Here is a 24,507-nt window from a genome sequence, read left to right on the forward strand (position 1 = left end):
CCTTTCCTTGGCTTTTATGCAGTCTTTAACTTCCTTTGTCAGCCATGGTTCCCTACCCCTGCCATTTGAGAACTTCCTCCTCTGTGTGACATATCTATCCTGCACCTTGTGAACTATTACCAGAAACTTCAGCCGTCATCCTTGCCAGTATCCCTCTCCAACCCACCTGGGCAAGCTCCTCTCTCATGCCTCTGTAATTCCCTTTATTCCATTGCGATACTGATACATGTGAGTTATGTTTCTCCCTCTCAAATTGCAGTATGAATTCAAACATATTATGATCACTGCCTCACACGAGGAAATCTGCAGATGCTGGAAATTCAAACAACAACACACACAAAATGCTGGTAGGACACAGCAGGCTAGGCAGCATCTATAGGGAGAAGCGCTGTCGACGTTTTGGGCCGAGACCCTTCATCAGGACTAACCGAAAGGAAAGATAGTAAGAGATTTGAAAGTAGAGGGGGGAGGGGGAAATGCGAAATGATAGGAGAAGGCCGGAGGGGGTGGGATGAAGCTAAGAGCTGGAAAGGTGATTGGCGAAAGTGATACAGAGCTGGAGAAGGTAAAGGATCATGGGACGGGAGGCCTCAGGAGAAAGAAAGGAGGGGGAGAGCACCAGAGGGAGATGGAGAACAGGCAAACAACTAAATATGTCAGGGATGGGGTAAGAAGGGGAGGAGGGGCAATAACAGAAATTAGATAAGTCAATGTTCATGCCATCAGGTTGGAGGCTACCCAGCCGGTATATAAGGTGTTGTTCCTCCAACCTGAGTTTGGATTCATTTTGACAATAGAGGAGGCCATGGATAGACATATCAGAATGGGAATGGGACGTGGAATTAAAATGTGTGGCCACTGGGAGATCCTGCTTTTTCTGGCGGACCGAGCGTAGATGTTCCACGAAATGGTCTCCCAGTCTGCGTCAGGTCTCGCCAATATATAAAAGGCCACACCGGGAGCACCGGACGCAGTATACCACACCAGCCGACTCACAGATGAAGTGTCGCCTCACCTGGAAGGACTGTCTGGGGCCCTGAATGGTGGTGAGGGAGGAAGTGTAAGGGCAGGTGTAGCACTTGTTCTGCTTACAAGGATAAGTGCCAGGAGGGAGATCGGTGGGAAGGGATGGGGGGGACGAGTGGACAAGGGAGTCGCGTAGGGAGCGATCCCTGCGAAAAGCAGAAAGAACGGGGGAGGGAAAAATGTGTTTGGTAGTGGGATCCCGTTGGAGGTGGCGGAAGTGACGGAGAATTATATGTTGGACCTGGAGGCTGGTGGGGTGGTAGGTAAGGACAAGGGGAACCCTATCCCAAGTGGGGTGGCGGGTGGATGGGGTGAGGGCAGATGTGCAGGAAATGGGAGAGATGCATTTGAGAGCAGAGTTGAAGGTGGACGAAGGGAAGCCCCTTTGCTTAAAAAAGGAAGACATCTCCTTCGTCCTGGAAAGAAAAGCCTCATCCTGAGAGCAGATGCGGTGGAGATGGAGGAATTGTGAGAAGGGGATAGCCTTTTCGCAAGAGACAGGGTGGGAAGAGGAATAGTCCAGGTAGCTGTGAGAGTCTGTAGGTTTATAGTAGATATCAGTAGATAGGCCATCTCCAGAGATGGAGACAGAAAGATCAAGAAAGGGGAGGGAGTTGTTGGAAATAGACCAGGTAAATTTGAGGGCAGGGTGAAAGTTGGAGGCAAAGTTAATGAAGTCAACGAGCTCAGCATGCGTGCAGGAGGCAGCGCCAATGCAGTCGTCGATGTAGTGAAGGAAAAGAGGGGGATGGATTCCGGTATAGCCTTGGAACATGGACTGTTCCACAAAGCCAACAAAAAGGCAGGCATAACTGGGACCCATACAGGTGCCCATGGCTACACCCTTGGTTTGGAGGAAGTGGGAGGAGCCAAAGGAGAAATTATTGAGAGTAAGAACTAATTCCGCTAGACGGAGGAGAGTGGTGGTAGAGGGGATTTGGTTAGGTCTGGAATCCAAAAAAAACCGAAGAGCTTCGAGACCATCTCGGTGGGGGATGGAGGTATATAGGGACTGGACGTCCATGGTGAAAATAAGACGGAGGGGGCCAGGGAACTTAAAATCATTGAAAAAATTCAGAGCATGAGAAGTGTCACGAACATAGGTGGGAAGAGATTGAACGGGGGTGGGGGGGGATAAGACAGTGTCAAGGTATGCAGAAATGAGTTCAGTGGGGCAGGAGCAAGCTGAGACAATAGGTCTACCTGGACAGGCAGGTTTGTGGATCTTGGGTAGGAGGTAGAAACGGGAAGTGCAGGGTGTGGGAACTATGAGGTTTGTGGCAGTGGATGGGAGATCCCCCGAGCTAATAAGGTTGGTGATGGTATTGGAGACAATGGCCTGGTGCTCCTTAGTGGGATCATGATCAAGGGGTAAATAAGAGGTGTTATCAGAGAGTTGTCGCTGTGCCTCGGCCAGGTAGAGGTCAATACGCCAGACAACAGCTCCCCCCTTATCAGCAGGTTTTATAGTGAGGTTGGGATTGGTGCGGAGGGAGTGGAGAGCAGAGCGTTCGGAAGGAGTGAGGTTGGAATTGGAACAGGGTGTGGTGAAGTCAAGACGGTTGATGTCCCATCGGCAATTAGCAATAAAGAGATCCAGAGCAGGTAGAAGACCAGAGCGGGGTGTCCATGAAGAGGAGGGTTGAAGACGGGAGAAGGGGTCATCGATGGGTGTAGGAGAGTCCTTGTCAAAGAAGTAAGCTCGGAGACAGAGCTGGCGGAAGAAGAGTTCAGCGTCATGATCACTGCCTCCTAAGGGTTCCTCTGCCTTAAGCTCCCTAATAAGATCTGGATTATTACACAACACCCAATCTCAGACAGCCTTTCTACGAGTAGGCTCAAGCACAAGCTGATCTAAAAAGCCATCTTGTAGGTATTCAACAAATACCCCTCTTGTGATCTGCCACCAATTTGATTTTCCCAATCCCCTTGCCTACTGAATTGTGACACTACCCTTATTACATGCCTTTTCCAGTTCCCTTTGCAATCTCAAACCCACATCGAGGTTACTATTTGGAGGCCTATAGATTGAATTGATCTTATTTCTTACATCCTTCACATACATCCTTCACATAACATAAAAAATCTTTACGTTACGTCTCTGTCTAACTGCAATGTATAATTTATAGTAATTTGTAATAAATAGTATGTACAACAGGACAGTCAATATAGCATTGAAATACAATTGTGTCAGTGTGAGTAAATCAGTCTAATGGCCTGGTGGAAGAAGCTGTCCCGGAGCCTGTTGGTCCTGGCTTTTATGCTGCAGTACCGTTTCCCAGATGGTAGCAGCTGGAACAGTTTGTGGTTGGGGTGACTCGGGTCCCCAGTGATTCTTCTGGCCCTTTTTACACATGTCTTTGTAAATGTCCTAAATTACCGGAAGTTCAGATCTACAGATGTGCTGGGCTGTCCGCACTACTCCGTGTAGAGTCCTGCGATTAAGGGAGGTACAGTTCCCATACCAGGCAGTGATGCAGCCAGTCAAGATGCTCTCAGTTGTGCCCCCTGTAGAAAGTTCTTAGGATGTGGGGGCCGATACCAAACTTCTTCAACCGTCTGAGGTGAAAGAGGCGCTCTTGTGCCTTTTTCACCACACAGCCACTATTTACAGTCCACGTAAGGTCCTTGGTGTATGCTGAGGAATTTAAAGCTGTTTACCCTCTCAACCCCAGATCCATTGATGTCAATAGGGGTTATCCGGTCTCCATTCCTCCTGTAGTCCACAACTAACTCATTTGTTTTTGTGACATTGAGGGAGAGGTTGTTTTCTTGACACCACTATGTCAGAGAGATGACTTCTTCTCTGTAGGCTGCCTCATTATTATTTGAGATAAGGCCAATCAATGTAGTATCATCAGCAAATTTAATTAGCAGATTGGAGCTGTGGGTGGCAACATATAATGATATTTTTTCCATAATGATTTTTTGCTGTTGCAATTTCTTAACTCCACCACAAAGATTCGACATTCTCTGACCCGACACCAGTCCTTTCGATACAAAGTATATCCTTTGATGCAAAGCTCCCGACTGTGACCTTCTTTCCACCATGACTCAGTGATGCCCACAATGTCATACCGACCAATCTCTAACTGCACCACAAGTTTGTCCACCTTATTCCAAATGCTACGTGTATTTAAATTTAATTTACCTTCAGTCCTGCATTTTTTAAATACCTTCAGTCCTGCATTTTTTGTCCTTATGAATTTTGCCTCTGTGGTACAATTTAACTCTTTGCCCTGTCTGCATTTGTACCTACTCATTGGCTTGTCCTTCATTCATTTATATTACATCATCTACTTGTACACCTGCTGTCTCATCCTCAGCTCTATCGTGCTGGTTCCCATCCCCCTGCCATATTAGTTCAATATGAACAGGTTCAAACTAATGACATCCTAAAAGACTATGTAGAACGGAAGCATTAGATTGATCTTAGAGTAATTAAAAGGTCAGAACGGCATTGAGGGCCTAAGGCCTTGTACTACACTGTACTGTTCTGTGCTCTAAGTTACACCTTGCACATCCTGCAGGTGTGGAGGTTAGATCATTGTAGGTAGCTCAGAGACACTAGATACGTGTTTGAAGGATTAACAATTTGATTGAGTTGTTAGGGCCTGAAGCAGATAAGATCATATTGAGTGGCAGGGCAGGCTGGAGGAGCTAAGTGGTCTACTCTGATTCCTGTTACTGTGTTCAAGAAAATGATAGATTCATGATCTCTAAGATACAATGATAGACTTGCAGCCTATTCATGAAGAAAGAGTTGCACTCAAATGCTATGCATCCAGATTATTCAATGCTCAATTCTTTGTTCTGCACCCAGTTCCAATCTGTTGGCGCTCTCCCAGCAATTTTTGCTGAATATCTTTTCTGAGGTTGTACAACTCCTGAGCGAATTCCTGTACCCCAGTGCTCACTTACCTCCCAGAGCCTGTTTCATAACAAAGTCCATGATTTCTTCTGGTGATCGTTTGTGTCTTCAATTCCAGTTCTTACATGAATGTTACACAGAAATGGTTACTCAAGGCTGATGACCTGAAAGAGCACAATGAAACTATTAACATCAGTGCGAGGCAATTATTTTTTAAATACATTTGAGCTTAAGCAGGCTAATATCTACAGGAACTATAGTTGGAATATTGTGTTCTGGTCTGGTTGCCTCAGTATAGAAAGGATGTGGAAACTTTAAAGAGGTTGCAGAGGGCATTTACCAAGGTTAGTGGGAAGTTAAAGGAATGGGAAGCTTTTAAAAACCTACAGAAAGCAACAAAAAGTCATTAAGATGGAAGAGATGGAATATGAGGGTAAGCTAGCCAATAATATTAAAGAGGATACAAAAAGTGTAAAAGAGAGGCGAGAGTGGATATCGGACCACTGGAAAATGGTGCTGGAGGACGTGTAATAGGGGATAAGGAAATGGCAGATGAACTAAAAAGTATTTTGCTTCAGTCTTCATGGTGGAAGATCCAGAGCTTTAGGGGGCAGAAGGGTGTGAAGTTACCATAATTATGGAGAAGTTTCTTGGGAAACTGAAAAGTCTGAAGGTGGATAAGTCACCTGGACCAGATGGCATACACCCCAAATTTCTGAAAGAGGTGGCTGAAGAGATCATGGAGGTATTAGTAAAGATCTTTCAAGAATCACTAGATTCTGTATTGGTTCCAGAAGATTGGAAGATCTCAAATGTCACTCCACTCTTCAAGAAGGGAGAGAGTCAGAAGAAAGGAAACTATAGGCCAGTTAGTCTGACCTCAGTAGTTGGGAAGATGTTGGAGTTGATTATTAAGGATGAGGTCTCAGGGTACTTGGAGGCATATGATGAAATAGGCCATAGTCAGCATAGTTTTTTCAAGGGAGAATCTTGCCTGACATATCTGTGGAAATCTTTGAAGAAATAACAAGCAGGAGAATCAGCTGATGTTGTGTACTTGGATTTTCAGAAGGCTTTTGACAGGTGCCATATGTGAGGCTGCCTAACATGTTTCGAGCCCATGGTATTACAGGAAAAATTCTAGCATGGATAAAGTAGTGGCTGTTTGGCAGGAGGCAAAGAGTGGGAATAAAGAGAGCCTTTTCTGATTAGTTTCTGGTGACTAGTGGCGTTCCACGGGGGTTTGAGTTGGGACCGATTATTTTTACATTACTTGTCAATGATTTGGATGATGGAATTAATGGCTTTGTTGCAAAATTTGCAGATGACATGAAGACAGGTGGAGGGGTAGGTAGATTTGTGGAAATAGAGAGGCTACAGATGGACAGACAGAATAGGAGAATGGGTAAAGAAGTGGCAGATGGAATATAGTGTCAGGAAGTGTATGGTCATGCACATTGGTAGAAGAAATAAGAAGGTAGACTGTTTCCTAAATGCAGAGAAAATTTAAAAATCTGAGGCGCAGAAGTACTGTGCAGGATTCCCTTAAGGTTAATTTGCAGGTTGAGGAAGGCAAATGTGATGTTAGTGTCCAAGATATCCTGCGGTGGGAGGGCGAACAGCGAGAGGTCGTGGTACATATTGGTACCAATGACATAGGAAGGAAAAGGGAAGAGGTCCTGAAAGAAGACTACAGGGAGTTAGGAAGGAAATTGAAAAGCAGGACCTCAAAGGTAGTAATCTTGGGATTACTGCCTGTGCCACACGATAGTGAGTATAGGAATAGAATGAGGTGGAGGATAAATGCGTGACTGAGGGATTAGAGCAAGGGGCAGGGATTCAGATTTCTGGATCATTGGGACCTCTTTTGGGGCGGGTGTGACCTGTACAAAAAGGACGGGTTGCACCTGAATCCCAGGGGGACCAATATCCTGGCGAGCAGGTTTAATAAGAGCTGTTGGGGAGGATTTAAACTAGTTTGGCAGGGGGTTGGGAATCAGAATATGAGTGCAGGGATTAAGGTAGAAGGACAAGGGCATGATGCTAAGAGTTCTGAGTTGATGAGGAAGGACAGGCAGGGGACAGAACATAATTGTAGCCAGTTAAAGGGGTTGAAATATGTCTATTTCAATGCTAGGAGTATTAGGAACAAGGAGGATGAACTTAGAGCATGGATTAGTACGTGGAACTACGATGTTGTGGCCGTTACTGAAACTTGGTTGAAAGAAGGGCAGGATTGGATGATGCAGGTCCTGGAGTTCAGGTGTTTTAAAAGGAATAGGATGGGAGGTAGAAAAGGGGCGGGGGGAGTGGCATTGCTGGTCAGGGATAGTATCACAGCTATAGAAAGCGAGGACGCTGCAGAAGGAGTGTCCACAGAGTCAGTCTGGGTGGAAGTCAGAAATAGGAAGGGATCAATCACTGTGCTGGGAGTAGTCTATAAGCCCCCAAATAGCCCTCAGGACACCGAGGAGCAGATAAGCAGGCAGATTTTAGAATGGTGCAGGAAATACAGGGTAGTTGTTATGGGTGATTTCAACTTCCGTCATATTGACTGGCACCTCCTGAGTGCAAAGGGGATAGATGGGGCTGAATTTGTCAGGTGTGTTCAAGAAGGATTCCTGACACAGTATGTGGACCAGCCAACGAGAGGAGAGGCTATACTGGATCTAGTTCTAGGTAATGAACCTGGTCAAGTGACAGACCTCTTGGTGGGGGAGCATTTTGGTGAGAGTGACCACAACTCCCTTAGCTTCAGCATAGCTATGGAAGGGGATAAAATCAGACAAAATGGTAAAGTGCTTAACTGGGGAAAGGCTAACTTTGAAGGAATGAGGAAGGAATGAGGCAGGAACTAACGAGAGTAAATTGGAAACAGATGTTCAAAGGGAAAAGCACAGAAGTAATGTGGGAGAAGTTTAGGGACCACTTGAGCTGGGTTCAGGATAGGTTTGTCCCTCTGAGGCAAGGAAAAAATGGTAGGAAAAGGGAACTGTGGCTGACGAAACATGTGAGGCAAATAGTCAAGAGGAAAAAGGAAGCATATGTTAGATATAAGAAGCAGGAAGTAGGAGGGGCTTGTGAGAAATATAGGGTAGCCAAGAAGGAGCTAAAGAAAGGATTTAGGAGAGCTCAAAGGGGGCATGAGAAGGCATGCAGGATTAAGGAGAACCCCAAGGCGTTCTATGCGTATGTGAAGAATAGGAGGATGATGAGAACAAAGGTGGGACCGCTAAAGGATAAAGAGGGCAACATGTGCCTGGAGGCGGAGGAGGTTGGGGAGGTCTTAAATGAATACTTTGCTTCAGTATTCACAAGTGAAAAGGATCTTGATCAGGATGAGGTCGAAGTAGAGTGGGCCTGTGTGCTGGACAATGTGGAGATTAAGGAAGAAGAAGTGCTGGATCTTCTTAAAAACATTAAGATTGATAAATCCCTAGGGCCAGATATGATACACCCCAGGTTGTTGTGGGAATTGAGAGAAGAGATCGCAGGAGCATTAGCTATGATCTTTGAAGCCTCTTTGGCTGCAGGGTAAGTGCTGGAGGACTGGAGAATGGCAAATGTAATTCCCTTGTTTAAAAAAGGTAATAGGGAGAAACCTGGGAACTATAGACCGGTGAATCTTACGTCGGTGGTATGCAAACTACTGGAAAGGTTTCTTAAGGATAGGATCTACGAGCATTTGGAGAAGTACAGTCTACTCATGGATAGTCAACATGGCTTTGTGAAGGGAAGATCGTGCCTCACGAGCCTGATTGAGTTCTTTGAAGAGGTAACAAAAGAAATTGATGCGGGTAGGGCAGTGGATGTGGTCTACATGGACTTTAGCAAAGCACTTGACAAGGTCCCTCATGAGAGACTCATCCAGAAAGTCATGAGGCATGGGATAAGTGGAACCTTGACTGTTTGGATAAAAAATTGGCTTAAAGGAAGAAAGCAGAGGGCAGTTGTGGAAGGAAAGTATTCTGCCTGGAGATCGGTGACTAGTGGAGTGCCGCAGGAATCTGTCCTGGGACCCCTGCTATTTGTGATTTTTATAAATGATCTGGATGTAGAGGTGGAAGTTTGATGGGTGAGTAAGTTTGCGGATGACACGAAGATTGGAGGAGTTGTGGATGGAGCTGTAGGTGGTCGAAGGTTACAAGAGGATATAGACAGGCTGCAGAGTTGGGCAGAAAAATGGCAGATGGAGTTCAATCTGGACAAGTGTGAGGTGATGCATTTTGGAAGGACAAACCAGAAGACTGAGTACAGGATTAATGGTCAATTACTTAAGAGTGTGGATGAACAAAGGGGCCTTGGGGTTCAAATCCATACATCCCTCAAGGTCGCTGCACAGGTTGGTAGGTAGTTAAGAAGGCTTATGGGATGTTAGGCTTCATTAACAGGGGGATTGAGTTCAAGCGTGGAGAGGTCATGTTGCAACTCTACAAATCTCTGGTGAGACCGCACTTAGAGTATTGTGTTCAATTCTGGTCACCTCATTATAGGAAGGATGTGGAAGCTATGGAGAGGGTGCAGAGGAGATTTACCAGGATGTTGCCTGGTTTGGAGAACAAGTCATATGAAGCAAGGTTAGCAGAGCTGGGACTTTTCTCTTTGGAGTGTAGAAGAATGAGAGGGGACTTGATGGAGGTCTACAAGATTATGAGAGGCATAGATAGGGTGGATAGTCAGTACCTGTTTCCCAGGGCACCAATAGCAAACATCAGAGGGCAAAATTAAGGGAGGGAAGTTTAGAGGAGACATCAGGGGTAAATTTTTTACACAGAGGGTTGTGAGTGACTGGAATGACTTGCCAGGGATGGTGGTGAAGACTAAAACATTAGGGGTATTTAAGAGCCTCTTGGACAGGCACATGGATGAAAGAAAAAAGGAGGGTTATGGGGTAGTGTGGGTTTAGTACTTTTTTTAAAAGGATTATATGGGTCAGCACAACATGAAGGGCTGAAGGGCCTGTACTGTGTTGTAGTGTTCTATGGTTCTATGGTTCTATTTTAAGAGGACTAGGATATAAAAGCAAGGATGTAATGTTGATACTTTATAAAGCACTGGTGACGCCTCACTTGGGGTATTGTGAACATTATCTTAGAAAGGATGTGCTGAAACTGGAGAGGGTTCAAAGGAGGTTCATGAAAATTATTCCAGGATTGAATGGCTTGTCATATGAAGAGTGTTTGATGGCTCTGGGCCTTTATTCACTAGAATTCAGACGAATGAGAGGTGACCAAATTGAAATCTATTGAATGGTGGAAAGCCTCAGAATAGAGGAACATCCTTTTAGAATGGAGATGAGGAGGAATTTCTTTAGCCAGAGAGTGGTGAATCTGTGGAATCCGTTGTCACAGACATCTGTGGGGGCCAAGTCTTTACATATATTTAAGGCAGAGGTTGATAGATTCTTGATTGGTCGGGGCATGAAGGGGTAAGCTGTCACATTGGTAGACCTTAGGATATTAAGAGATAGGTAAGGAAAAAAGATGGAGGTATACGTTAGGTATAAACAGTAGAGATCATGAACTCCTTGAAGAGTGAAAGAGATGAGGATTACACTTATGAAAGAAGTCAGGAGGGAATAAGGAGCAATCATATGTGATAAAGGAAAATCTTTAAAGACTCTATAAGAAAGTTGGGGTGCTACTGTACCGTAGCATTTAGTGTGACACTGTTATGGCTCGGGGTGTTGGAGTTTAGAGTTCAGTGTTCAATTCTGGTAAAGCCTAGGTAGTTCTAAGGCAGCGACATGTTCGGCACAGCTTTGTAGGTCAAAGGGCCTGTATTGTGCTGTAGGTTTTCTGTTTCTATGTTTCTGGTGCCATCTGTTTGTATGTTCCCCCGTGACTGTGTGGGTCTCTCTCCTAGTCCAAAGACGTACCGGTCAGTAGGTTATTGGTCATTGTAAATGGTCCTGTAATTAGGCTGAGGTTAACTTGGTGGTTCCTGGATGGTGTGGCTTGTTGGGGCGGGAGGGCCTGTTCCACAGTGTATCTCTAAATAAATAAGAAACTACAAAAATAAGAATAAAAGATTGGCAAGGGAATTGGAATCGGAATTGGTTTATTATTGTCACATGTACCAAAGTACAATGAAAAACTTGTCTTGCAGACTGTTTGTACAGATCAGATCATTACACAGTGCATTGAGATAGAACAAGGTAAAACAATAACATTATAGAATGAAGTGTAACAGCTACAGAGGAAGTGCAGTGCAGGTAGACAATAAGGTGCAGATCATATCAAGGTAGACTGTGAGGTCCACCTAAGGCATAGGAACAGAAAAAGGCCATTTGGCCTACTAAGTCTGCTCCGCTACTCCATCACCCCTCTCAATCCCATTCTTCTGCCTTCTCTCTGTAACCTTTGACACTCTGATTAATTAAGAACCTATCAACCTCTGCTTTAAATACATCAAATGGCTTTGCCTGCACAGCCGTCTGTGGCAATGAATTCCACAGATTCACCACCCTTTGGCTGAAGAAATTTTTCCTCATCTCTGTTCTAAATGGTTGTCTCCCAATTCTGAAGCTGGCCCTAGACACCCCCACTAAACAAAACATCCTCTCCTCATCCACTCTCTCCAATCCTTTCAACATTTGATAGTTTTCAATGAGATCTCCCTTCATTCTTCTAATCTCCAACAAACCATCCAATATTATTACAACAGCGGGTTAGAAGCTGTCCTGAACCAGGTGGGCTGTGCTTTCAAGTTTTTGCATCTCTGCCTGATGGGAGAGGGGAAAAGAGAGAATGTCTAGGGTCTTTGATTATACTTTACTGAGGCAGCAAGAAGCATAGACATGGTGAGAAGGCTGGTTTCCATGATGTGCTGAGCTGTGTTCAGAACTCTCTGCAGTTCCTTGCAGAGCATTTTCTATTCCAAGCTGTGATCCATCCAGATAGGATGCTTTCCATGGTGCATCAATAAAATTAGTAAGGGTTGACAGGAACATGACAAATTTCTTCAGCCTTCTGAGGAATCGGAGGTGTTAGTGAGCTTTTGTGTCCATGGAAGACACTAGCAGTGTGCCAGAAGTCTGTGAGTGTCAGGGAGCAGGAGTGAGTGCTTTTGCTATTACAAAGGAAAAAGTGCCAGGCAAACTGAAAGGTCTTAAGGTGGATAAGCCACCTGGGCCAGATGGACTACGTCCCAAAGTCCTGGGAGAGGTTGCTGAAGAAATAACAGATGCATTGGTCATGACCTGTCAAGAATCACTTGATTCTGACATAGTCCTGGAGGCCTGGAAAATTGCAAATGTCACTACACTCTTTAAGAAGGGAGGGAGGCAAAAGAAAGGAAATTATAGGGCAGTTAGCCTAACCTCAGTGTTTGGGAAAGTGCTGGAGTCTATTATTAAGGATGAGGTTTCGAGATACTTGGACACTAATGATAAAATAAGTCAAAGCAAGCATGGTTTCTGTAAAGGGTAATGTTGCCTGACAAATCTGTTAGAATTCTTCAAAGAAATAACAAGCAGGGTGGACAAAGGAGAGGCAGTGGATGTCATTTACTTGGATTTTCAGAAGGCATTTGATAAGGTGCCACACATGAGGCTGTTTAACAAGATAAAATCTTATTGTGTTACAGGCTAGATACTTGCATGGATAGAGGAATGGCTGACAGGCAGGAGAAGGTGAGTGGGAATAAAGGAGGCCTTTTCTGGTTCACTGCTGGTGACTAGTGGTGTTCCTCAGGGTCAGTAATTCTGCTCCTGTGTCTTATAGCTGGACTGGCACAGTCTATTGGTGAAGTTCAGTGCTACGGACGTGAGACTGTCAACCTGAACATGATTGATGTAGACAGGAGAGTGTGTACCCCTCCCCACTGAGACCAATCAGCAGCTCTTTAGTTTTATTCCACTGAGGGAAAAGGTTATCATTAGGACACTGTGCCACTAAGCTCTCGATCTCCTTTCTGTACTCCAACTCTCCATTAAATGAGATACGGCCCACTACGTGGTGTCATCTGCAAACTAACAGATGAAGTTCGAGTAGAATTTGGCCTTACAGTCGTGAGTGCAGGGAGAAGAGTAGGTGCCGAAGGGGAGTAGAGTAGGGCTGAGGGGGAGTAGAGTACGGGCCGAGGGGGAGTAGAATGGGGGCCGAGGGGGAGTAGATTAGGGCCAAGGGGGAGTAGAGTAGGGACCGAGGGGGAGTAGATTAGGAGCCAAGGGGGAGTAGAGTAGGGGCCGAGGAGGAGTAGAGTAGGGGCTGAGATGGAGTAGGGTAGGAGGTCAAGGGGGAGTAAAGTAGTGACGGAGTAGAGTAGGGTAGGGGCCGAGGGGGAATAAAGTAGGGGGCCAAGGGGGAGTAGGATAGGAGACTGAGGGAGAGTAGGGCAGGGGGCCGAGGGAGAGTAGGGTAGGGGCTGAGGGGGGAGTAGAGTAAGGGCCGAGGGGGAGTGGAGTAGGGGCTGAGGGGGAATAAAGTAGGGGGCCGAGGACACAACCTTGTGGAGAACCAATTTTGAGAATAATCAGGCTGATTATCCCTACCTAATGTGTCTGTTGCTCAGCAAGTTGAGGATCCTGAGGCAGAGGGCTTGTTGACTCCTGGGTGTCAGACTTGTGATGATGTATGTGTGGACCCAAGGGAAATGGATCAGGTTTTAAGTGAATACTTTGACTTGGAGAAAGACAGTAGGGGGTAGTGAGCTCAGGGGCTGGGACACAGATATTCTGGAGCATACCAGTTCTACAAAGAATGAAGATAGAAAAGTCTCAATAGCCTGATTAGTGACTCCTTGAGTGTAGGGAAAGCAAGGGAGAACAGTTATGAAATCTAAGAGGCAAATGGACAGGTACCTCACTGAAGAGAGCACAGAGATTTGGAATTAATACCGGCTGGTGGGATGGGTACAGATAAGCACATTGGAGGTGGGCTGAAGGGCTGTTCCCAGGCTGTACTGCTCTATGACCATAGACTACCCGGCCCGCTGAGTATTTTAATTACCCTGTGATTGTTGAGGGCCAGTTACCAGGCCTCAGCGCTGTCTTTTGCGGACCCTGGGGAAGGAGATGCTGTCTGTGTGCTACTCAATTCTGCACTGGGTTGGGGGCTGGTTCTTCCATCAAAGTGTGGGAGAACGTGCTGGTTGCATGCAGTGGAACGACAATGGAGGGACAAGATCCAGACACAACTCTCCACTAACAACACATGCAGCTTACAGCAAGGTCTGCACACCATCGCAGACTTCAAAGCTAAATGCAGTTGTGCTGCCAACATTGCTGCCTCTCTCTTAGATGAGCTCAATCTTTTTTATGCTCGATTCGATGTCACCAATACTGAGCCCCTGAGGAGATCTGCAGGTGATGTGACCAGCAGCTTGGTCATCTCTGAGGCTGAAGTACGCAGGTGTTTCCAACGGGTGGACAGTCGCAAGGCTGCGGGACCAAATGGTATCCCAGGGCAAGTACTCAGGATGTGCGCGGCACAATTGGCAGGTGTGTTTACACATATTCTTAATCTCTCCCTCTCCCAGTGTAGAGTGCCCTCCTGCTTCGAAACATCCATCATTATCCCTGTACCTAAAAAGATCGAGGTAACATGCCTGAATGACTGGTGTCCTGTCACACTCACCTCAATAATAAGCAAATGCTTTGAGAGGCTGGTCAAAGATTATATCTGCAGCATGCTACCACCCAAACTGGACCCCCTACAATTCACCTACTGACACAACCAATTGACAGTTGACACAATAGCCACAGCTCTACATACCATCCTTACACATCTGGAGAAGAAGGATGCCAATGTGAGAATGCTGTACTTGAACTATAGTTCAACATTCAACACCATAATTCCCCCTAGGCTCAACAAGAAGCTCAGAGACCTTGGCCTTCACCCTGCCTTGTGTAGCTGGATCCTGGACTTCCTGTCAGATCGCTGGCAGATGGTAAGAGTGGGCTCCCTCACCTCCACCCCTCTGACTCTCAACACAGGGGTCCCTCAGGTTGGAGGCTACCCAGCTGGTATATAAGGTATTAATCCTCCAACCTGAGTGTGGCTTCATCTTGACAGTAGAGGAGGCCATGGATAGTCATATCAGAATGGGAATGGGACGTAGAATTAAAATGTGTGGCCACTGGGAGATCCAGCTTTCTCGGTGGGAAGGAATGGGGGGGAATGAATGGACAAGGGAGTCGCGTAGGGAGCGATCCCTGTGGAAAGCAGAAAGAAGGGGGAGGGAAAGATGTGCTTCGTAGTGGGAGCCACCCCACCCCACCAGCTTCCGGATCCAACGTATAATTCTCCGTAACTTCCGCCACCTCCAACGGGATCCCACTACCAAGCACATCTTTCCCTCCCCCCCCTTTCTGCTTTCCGCAGGGATCACTCCCTACGCGACTCCCTTGTCCATTCATTCCCCCCCATCCCTTCCCGCCGATCTCCCTCCTGGCACTTATCCTTGTAAGTGGAACAAGTGCTACACCTGCCCTTACACTTCCTCCCTCACCACCATTCAGGGCCCCAGACAGTCCTTCCAGGTGAGGCGACACTTCACCTGTGAGTCAGCTGGTGTGGTATACTGCATCCAGTGCTCCCGGTGTGGCCTTTTATATATTGGTAAGACCCGATGCAGACTGGGAGACCGTTTCGCTGAACATCTACGCTCTGTCTGCCAGAGAAAGCAGGATCTCCCAGTGGCCACACATTTTAATTCCACGTCCCATTCCCATTCTGATATGTCTATCCATAGCCTCCTCTACTGTCAAGATGAAGCCACACTCAGGTTGGAGGAACAACACCTTATATACCGGCTGGGTAGCCTCCAACCTGATGGCATGAACATTGACTTCTCCAATTTCTGTTAATGCCCCTCTTCCCCTTCTTACCCCATCCGATATATTTAGTTTTTTTTGTTTTTCCCCCCTCCTTTTTTTTCTTTCTCTCTCTGCCCATCACTCTGCCTGTTCTCCATCTCCCTCTGGTGCTCCCCTCCCCCTTTCTCCCTAGGCCTCCCGTCCCATGATCCTTTCCCTTCTCTAGCTCTGTATCCCTTTTGCCAATCACCTTTCTGGCTCTCAGCTTCACCCCACCCCCTCCGGTCTTCTCCTATCATTTTGCATTTTCCCCTCCCCCTCCTACTTTCAAATCTCTTACTATCTTTCCTTTCAGTTAGTCCTGACGAAGGGTCTCGGCCCGAAACGTCGACAGCGCTTCTCCCTATAGATGCTGCCTGGCCTGCTGCTTTCCACCAGCATTTTGTGTGTGTTGCTTGAATTTCCAGCATCTGCAGATTTCCTCGTGTTGGCCTACAGGGAAGAAGTCATCACCCTGACACAGTGGTGTCAAGAAAACAACCTCTCCCTCAATGTCGCAAGAACAAAGGAGCTGGAATGAAGATGGACTAACCCCTATTGAAATCAATGGATCTGGGTTTGAGAGGGTAAATAGCTTTAAGTTCCTCAGCATCCACATCACCAAGGATCTCATGTGGTCTGTACATACCGGCTGTGTGGTGAAAAAAGCACAACAGCGCTTCTTTCACCTCAGACAGTTGAAGAGGTTTGGCATGAGTTTCCAAATGTTAAGAACTTTCTACAGTGGCACAATTGAGAGCATCCTGACTGGCTGCATCACTGCCTGGTATGGGAATTATACTTCTTTCAATCTCAGGACTCTGCAGGGAGTGGTGCGGACAGCCCAGTTCATCTGTAGATGTGAACTTCCCACTATTCATGACATTTACAAGGACAGGTGTGTAAAAAGGGCTTGAAGGATTATTTTGGACCTGAGTCACCCCAACCATAAACTGTTCCAGCTGCTACCATCTGGAAAACAGTACCATAGCATTAAAGCCAGGACCAGTAGGTTCCAGGACAGCTTCTTCCACCAGGCCATCAAACTGATTAATTTACGCTGACACAATTGCATTTCTAAGCTATTGACTGCCCTGTTGTATATCTTATGTTACATACTCTTTATTACAAATTAATATAATTTGCACATTGCACATTCAGATGGAGACATAATGTAAAGATTTTTACTCCTCAAGTCTGTGAAGGATGTAATTCTTCACAGTAAGGGAAGTCAATTCAATTCAATTCCATGTCTGCATGCTGCACTGCGTGAGATGAGGAATCGCTATGTGTTTGCTCTTCCAGAAACATGGTTCCAGGACAACATTTGTGCGACATCAATCCATAGGCCGTGACAGTCAGGGACTTGGGTTATATTATTATTATTTTATTTCTTTGTAACAGTATGTTTTTCTGCTATCAAAATTTTATGTGCTGTGTATGAACGTTAGTCTGTGTTTGCACCTTGGCCCCGGAGGAACGCCGTTTCATTTGGCTGTAACCATAGGTACAGTTGAGTGACAATTAAACTTGAACTTGAACTTGAACTCCAGAACTAGAACTCAGATTGATTTTTGATATGCTAAATGATGAAATTCTTCCAACCGAGATATTTCAAACTGCAGAGTGACCTGGGACAGTGCGGGCTCTATATTTTTATATTCTGTTGGCACAGAATCAATGTTCATCTGCAGCTTTCTCCACAGCCAGGCTCCGCAATGTGATCAACAAATACTGAGCTGGTGGATTGCATCAGGCTTTGTGCACAGTCAATGATGTGGAGCTCCTCAAACAACCTGAAACATTCATTACAGAGGCAGACCACTGACCCAACAATTTCCATCTCCCTCGCTTCCTTTAGTGTCATAAGATGCATGCATCTTAGCTGCCATATGAGTTGCCACAATTTTCCTGATAAGAACTTTCCACAGATTGGTTAGCCTCTGAGAGAAGAGAGTTCTCCTCACTTCAGCCCTAAACAACTGACCCTCTCCCATTGGAGAATGCAGCCACTAACTTTGGAGTCTCCACCAAGAGGAAGCTGCCTCTTGGCACGTACCCATGCCAAGCATGTGTGCCACGTCAGTGGAACAGTTAGCGTAATGGTATTATATCGCCAGTTAAAAGATCAGGGTTCAATTCCCACTGTTGTCTGCAAGGAGTTTGTATGTTCTCCTTGTCACCATGTGGATTTCCTCTGGGTGCTCTGGCTCCTTGAAGACCATGTTAGGGATCTGGAGCAGCAAATGGATGACCTTCGGTTTGTATGGGAGAGTGAGGAGATCATCGATCAGAGTTACAGGGGAGTAGTCATCCCAAAGTTGCAGGAGGTGAGAGGCTGGGTGACCATCAGGAGAAATGGAAATAGGCAGTTAGAGCAGAGCACCCCTGTGGCCATTCCCCTCAAAAACAAGTATACTGCTTGACCTCCCAGGAGAATGCCACAGAGACCGGGTTACAGGCACTGACCATGGGTCCGTGGTGCAGAAGGGCAAGAGAGAGAAGAAGGGAGTGGTAGTGACAGGGGACTCGATAGTGCGGGGACCTGCAGGAGATTCTGTGGATGTGAACAGGACACCCGGATGTTATGTTGCCTCCCAGGTGCCAGGGTCAGGGATGTTTCAGATCATGTCTACAACATTTTGGAGAGGGAGGGGGAGGAGCCAGATGTCTTGGTACGTATTGGTACCAATGACACAGGAAGGAAAAGCAATGATATCCTGAAAAGAGAATTTAGAGAGCTAGGTAGAAAGCTGAGAAGCAGGGCCTCCCCCCCCCCCCCCCCCCCGGGTAGTAATTTCAGGATAGCTGCCTGTGCCACGTGCCAGTGAGGGTAGAAACAGGATAATTTGGCAGATAAATGCATGGCTGAGGAACTGGTGCAGGGGGCAGGGCTTCAGGTTCTTGGATCATTGGGATCTCTTCTGGGGGAAGGTATGACCTGTTCAAAAGTTAAGGGTTGCACCTGAACCCGAGGGGTCCAATATTTTCATGGGCAGGTTTGTCAGAGCTGTTGGGAACCAGTGTAAAGGGCAGATAGTAAAAAAGTAAAGATAACATGCAGTCAGACTGTCAGGAAGGGCAGGCAGGTGATGGGACTTAGTTGCAGCCAACAGGCTGAGTATCAAAACATTAGAGATGTAAAGCAGCAAATATGGTGCTCAATGTGTTGTGTCTAAATGCATGGAGTATAAGAAATAAGGTGGGTGATCTTGTTGCACTTCTACAGATTGTCAGGTACGATGTTGTGGTCATCACTGAATCGTGGCTGAAGGATGGTTGTAGTTTGGAGCTGAATGTCCAAGGTTACACGTTATATTGGACGGATAGGAAGGTAGGCAGAAGGTGCTGTGGCTGCACTGGTAAAGAATGGCATCAAATCAGTAGAAAGATGTGACCTAGGATTGGAAGATGTTGAATCCTTGTGGGTTAAATTAAGAAACTGCAAGGGTAAAAGGACATTGACAACAGTTATATACAGGCCTCCCAACAGTAGCTGGGAGGGTAATGTTATGGTAGTCATTGGAAATTTTAACATGCAGGTTGATTGGGAAAATCAGGTTGGAAATGGATCTCAAGAGAGTGAGTTTGTTGAATGCCTAAGAGATGGCTTTTTAGAGCAGTTTGTCATTGAGCCTACGAGGAGATCAGCTATACTGGATTCAGTGTTATGTAATGAACTGGAGGTGATTAGGGAGCTTAAGCTAAAAAAAAACCCTTAGGAGACAGTGATCACAATATGATTGAGTTCAACTTGAAATTTGATAGGAAGAAAGTAAAGTCTGATGTAGCAGTATTTCAGTGGAGTAAGGGAAATTACAGTGGTGTGAGAGAGGAGTTGGCCAAAGTAAATTGGAAGGAGCTGCTGGCAGGGATGACAGCAGAGCAGCAATGGTGCGAGTTTCTGGGAGAAATGAGGAAGGTGCAGGACATTTGTATTCCAAAAATGAAGAAATACTCAAATGGTAAAATAGTACAACCATGGCTGACAAGGGATTCAAAGCTATTGTAAAAGTAAAAGAAAGGGCATACAACAAAGCAAAAATTAGTGGAAAGCTGGAAGATTGGGATGTTTTTAAAAACCTACAGAGAGCAACTAAAAAAATCATTAGAAGGGAAAAGATGAAATATAAAAGCAAACTAGCAAATAATACCAAAGTCGATAGTAAAAGTTTTTTCAAGTATGTTAAAACTAAAAGAGAAATGAGAGTGGATATAGGACCATTAGAAAATGAGGCAGGAGAAATAATAACGGGGGACAAGGAGATGGCTGATGAACTTGCGTCAGTCTTCACTGTGGAAGACACTAGCAGTATGCCTGATGTTGTAGTGTGTGAAGGAAGAGAAATGGGTGCAATTACTGTTACAAGAGAGAAGGTGCTCAAAAAGCTGGAAGACCTAAAGGTACATAAGTTACCTGGACCAGAGAAACTGCATCCCAGGGTTCTGAAAGAGGTGGCATTAGAGATTGTGGAGGCATTAGAAATTATCTTTCAAAAATCTCTGGAGTCTGGTATGGTGTCAGAAAGACAGGAAAATTGCAAATGTCACTCCACTAAGACAGGAAGAGGGCAAGAGAAAGAAAATTATAGACCAGAAAGTCTGACCTCAGTAGTTGGGAGGATGTTAGAGTCAATTGTTAAGGATGAGATGATGGAGTACCTGGTGTCACAGGACAAGATAGGATAAAGTCAGCATGGTTTCCTTCATGGGAAATCCTGCCTGATGAACCTGTTGGAATTCTTTGAGGGGATTACAAATAGGATAGATAAAGGAGATGCAGTGGATGTTGTATATTTGGACTTTCAGAAAGCCTTTGACAAGGTGCCACCCATGAGGCTGCTTACCAAGTTAGGAGCCCATGGTATTACAGGAAAGTTACTAACATGGTTAGAGCATTGGCTACTTGGTAGGAGGCAGTGAGTGGGAATAAAATGATCCTTTTATGGTTGGCTGCCAGTGTCTAGTGGTGTTCCATGGGGTTCGATGTTGGGACCACTTCTTTTCATGCTGTATATCAATGGTTTAGATAATGAATAGATGGCTTTGTTGCCAAATTTGCAGATATATGAAGATTGGTGGAGGGGCAGGTAGTGTTGAGGAAACAGGTAGGCTGCAGAAGGACTGAGACAGACTAGGAGAATGGGCAAGAGAGTGGCAAATTAAATACAATGATGTAAATTGCATGGTCATGCACTTTAGTAGTAGAAATAAATGTGCAGACTATTTTCTAAATGGGAAGAAAATCCAGGAATCTGAGATGCAGAGAGACTTGGGAGTCCTTGTGCAGAACACCCTGTAGGTAAACTTGCAGGTTGAGTCGGTGGTGAGGAAGGCAAATGCAATGTTAGCATTCATTTCAAGAGGTCTAGAATACAAGAGCGAGGATGTGATGCTGAGGCTTTATGAGGCACTGGTGAGCACTAGCCTCACCTTGAGTACTGTGAACAGTTTTGGGCCCCTCATCTTAGAAAAGATGTGCTGGCATTGAAGAGGGTTCAGAGGAGGTTCACAAGGATGATTCCAGGAATGAAAGGGTTATCATACAAGGAACGTTTGATGGCTCTGGGTCTGTACTCACTTGAATTTAGGCCGGGAACTGAGGTTGAGGAGGAGATAGAAGAAAAAGGATCAAACATGATTGAATGGTGGAGCAGACTCAATGGACCAAATGACCTAATTCTGCTTCTATTTCTTATGGTCTTATGATCTTCTTCCCACATTCCAAAGATGTATGGTTAGGGTTAGTAAGTTGTGGGCATGCTCAGTTGGTGCCAGAAGCATGGCAATACCTTTGGGTACCCAACATGATCCTCGTCGATTTGATTTGGCAGAAATGGCACATTTCAGTGTATGTTTCAATGTACATGTGACAAATAAAGCTGAACTTATAATCTTACTCTATTATCCCTTAGAATATGTCAGAACATTCTTCCTCGCAGGTGTCAGGGCCCTTTGGTGTACCAAGTAGGGCTCTGAAAACCTGTGTCAACCAACTGGCTGGAGTACACTAGAACATTTTCAATCACTCACTGCTACAATCAGAGGTTCACACCTGCTTCAAAAGGGCACCAAATCACGCCAGTGCCCATGAAGAGCTGCGTGAGCTACTTCATCACTATTGCCCGACAGCACACTCACCTACTGTGAGAAATTATGAGGTTAAATCTAGCCATGAGGTCATGTTCAGAATCAACTCCAGTCTCCAAAGGCTCTTGCAAATTTCTCTGGAGCATTCTGACTGGTTGCATCACTTACTGGTATGGAGGTTCCAAAGCGCAGTGTCACAGGAGACTGTAAGAGGTTGTAAACTAAGCCGTCTTCCAACAGCCATTTTTCCAGCTTGTCCAGGTCATGCTGCAAGCATTGTTAGCCTTCCTCACTGTCCACTACACCCCAATCTCAAAGTTCAAAGTTTAAAGTTCAAGGTAAAATATATTATCAGATACAAGTGTAAAGGGGGTATCTTCTTTTTCATTGTTACTGTGTATGTTACTCAGAATGGCTTCTTTGTTTTGTTAAAAGTAGGATTTTTTTTTGTTGCGAGAGAGTGCTGGAAGCTTGTTTGGGTTAAAATTTACTGATAAGGAGAATTGTATTCCTTTGTTAACCAATTGGGATTAATGTTGTTCTTTCTTCTGAGTCTGTAAACTATTGTTGGCGGGCTTTTGGGAGATCGGCGTGAGGGGGTGAGAGAGAGAGGACGTGATACCGTAAACTGGGCGAGGAACAGACCTCAAGCGGGGGTCCGAGGCTAGGAGGTATCCCAAGGAGAGGAGACAAAGATAGATGTGCTTGGTTGACCACTTCGGATGGTCCTGAGCTGTGAGTCGAGGAGTTCGGAGGGGGTCGAATGGTGGCCAGAAGACTTCAATAATTCAGCTCCAATGGTTGTGCACGAAGTGGTTTGGACTTTGATAAGTTTGGCGCCTTTTGCTTTTTCTTTCCTTTCATATATATTGTATTGTCTAGTACTCTTTTAGCTTTAGTAAACTCTTTAAAGTGTATTCCGTAATGGTATCTGGTGTGAGTTTGATATTGTGTGTGTACGCGCGGCATAACCTTGATTCCCACAGCCCCTGCGTGTACGGGAGGTGGGGTTGGTGAGTGGCTGGATCTCCTTTTCCCCTAGACATATACCAGTCTGTTGGGGAAGTGTTACACATATGTGTCACCATATGCAACCTTGAGATTTCTTTTTCCTGTGAGCATACTTACCAAGTCTATAGAACAGTACCTGTAAACATCAGGAATTATAAACTGTAAACAAACTGTGTAAATGAAGCTCTAAATAAATAACTAAGTAACAAGGATGAAATAACAATGTAACAGAGTCCTTAAATGAGTGTAGTTTTCCCTTTTGTTCAATGGCCTGATGGTTGAGGGGTAGTAACTGTTCTTGAACCTGATGTTGCGAGTCCTGAGATACCAATGCCTTCTACTTGATGGCAGCAGTGAGAAAAGAGCATGGACTGTGTAGTGAGGATCTTTGATGACGGATGCTGCTCTTCTACAGTAATGTTTCATATAGATGTGCTCAATGGTTGAGAGGGTTTTTACCCATGAGTACTGAGCTGAATCCACTACATTCTGTAGGATTTTCCGCTCAAAGGCATTGGTGCTCCTATAGCAGGCTGTAATGCAGCCAGTCAGCACACTTTCCAGCACAGATCTATAGAAATTTGCCAAAGTTTTCAAAGACATGCCAAACCTCTGCAGACTCCTGAGGAGGTAGAGGTGCTGCCATGCTTTCTTCGCAATAATATTTATATGATGGGTCCAAGACAGGTCCTCTGAGATAGTGATACCCAGAAATTTAAAGTTACTGACCCTCTCCACCTCTGATCCTGCGAAGATTACTGGTGCATGGACTTCTGGTTTCCCTCTCCTGAAGTCTACAATCATTTCCTTGGTCTTATTGACATTGAGGGAGAGGTTGTTGTTATTATACCACTCAGCCACGTTTTCCATTTCCCTCCTGTACGCTGATTCATCACCCCCTTTGATACAGTCCACATCAGCAAACCTGTATATGGTGTTGCAGCTGTACTTAGCCACAGTCTTGGTGTCATCTGTAAGTTTGCTGATTCCGTTTACCATATTATCATCCAGATCATTGAAATAGATGACAAGCAATAAAAAAACACAGCACCGATCCCTGTGGCACACTATGAGTCACAGGCCTCCAGTCAGAGAGGCAAGCTTCTGCTACCACCCTCTGGCTTCTCCCACAAAGCCAATGTCTAATCCAATTTACTACCTCATCCTGAATGCCGAGTAACTGAACCTTCTCGACCAAACTCCCAAGTAGAACTTTGTCGGAGGCCTTGTTAAAATTCATGTCGATAACATCCACTACCTTGCCTTCATTAACTTCCTTGGTAACTTCATCGAGAAGCTCTATATGATTGGTTAGACATGGCCCACCATGCTTAAAGCCATATTGATTGTCTCTAATTTAGCCCTGCCTATCCAAATATTTATATATCCAGTCGGTTAGAATACCTCACAGAATCAGAATCCTTTATTATCGCCAGGTATGAGGACACATACAGGGAATTTGATGCCGGTTTCCCTGAGCTCTCTCTGTACAGAATGAAAAGCAAACAAAAACAATAGTGCAAATAATCATAAACTATATACAATGAGGTCCACCTCATTGAATGTACAGGTGGACTTGATTTATAATAGTCTAAAATTCAAGTGTTCATAAGTCTGATGGTATACGGAAAGAAACTGTTCTTATACCTATTTGTCCTGGCATACAGTGACCTAAAGCACCTACCAGAAGGAAGAAGTTGGAACAGGTGAT

At 45.3% G+C, this 24,507-nt stretch overlaps 1 protein-coding gene across 1 annotated transcript in view; it reads right to left on the reverse strand.

Moving 5' to 3' along the window:
- LOC140737592 (complexin-1) overlaps positions 1-24,507 on the reverse strand; it is a 132,247-nt gene that overhangs the window by 48,075 nt on the left and 59,665 nt on the right. Inside the window, exon 2 of the mRNA XM_073064043.1 lies at positions 4,948-5,061. Coding sequence (XP_072920144.1) covers positions 4,948-4,978 — 31 coding nt within the window. The 5' untranslated portion in view covers positions 4,979-5,061. The remainder of the gene's footprint in view (positions 1-4,947; positions 5,062-24,507) is intronic.

This window comes from Hemitrygon akajei, chromosome 13 (assembly GCF_048418815.1).
Source record: "Hemitrygon akajei chromosome 13, sHemAka1.3, whole genome shotgun sequence".
Lineage (NCBI taxonomy): Eukaryota > Metazoa > Chordata > Chondrichthyes > Myliobatiformes > Dasyatidae > Hemitrygon > Hemitrygon akajei.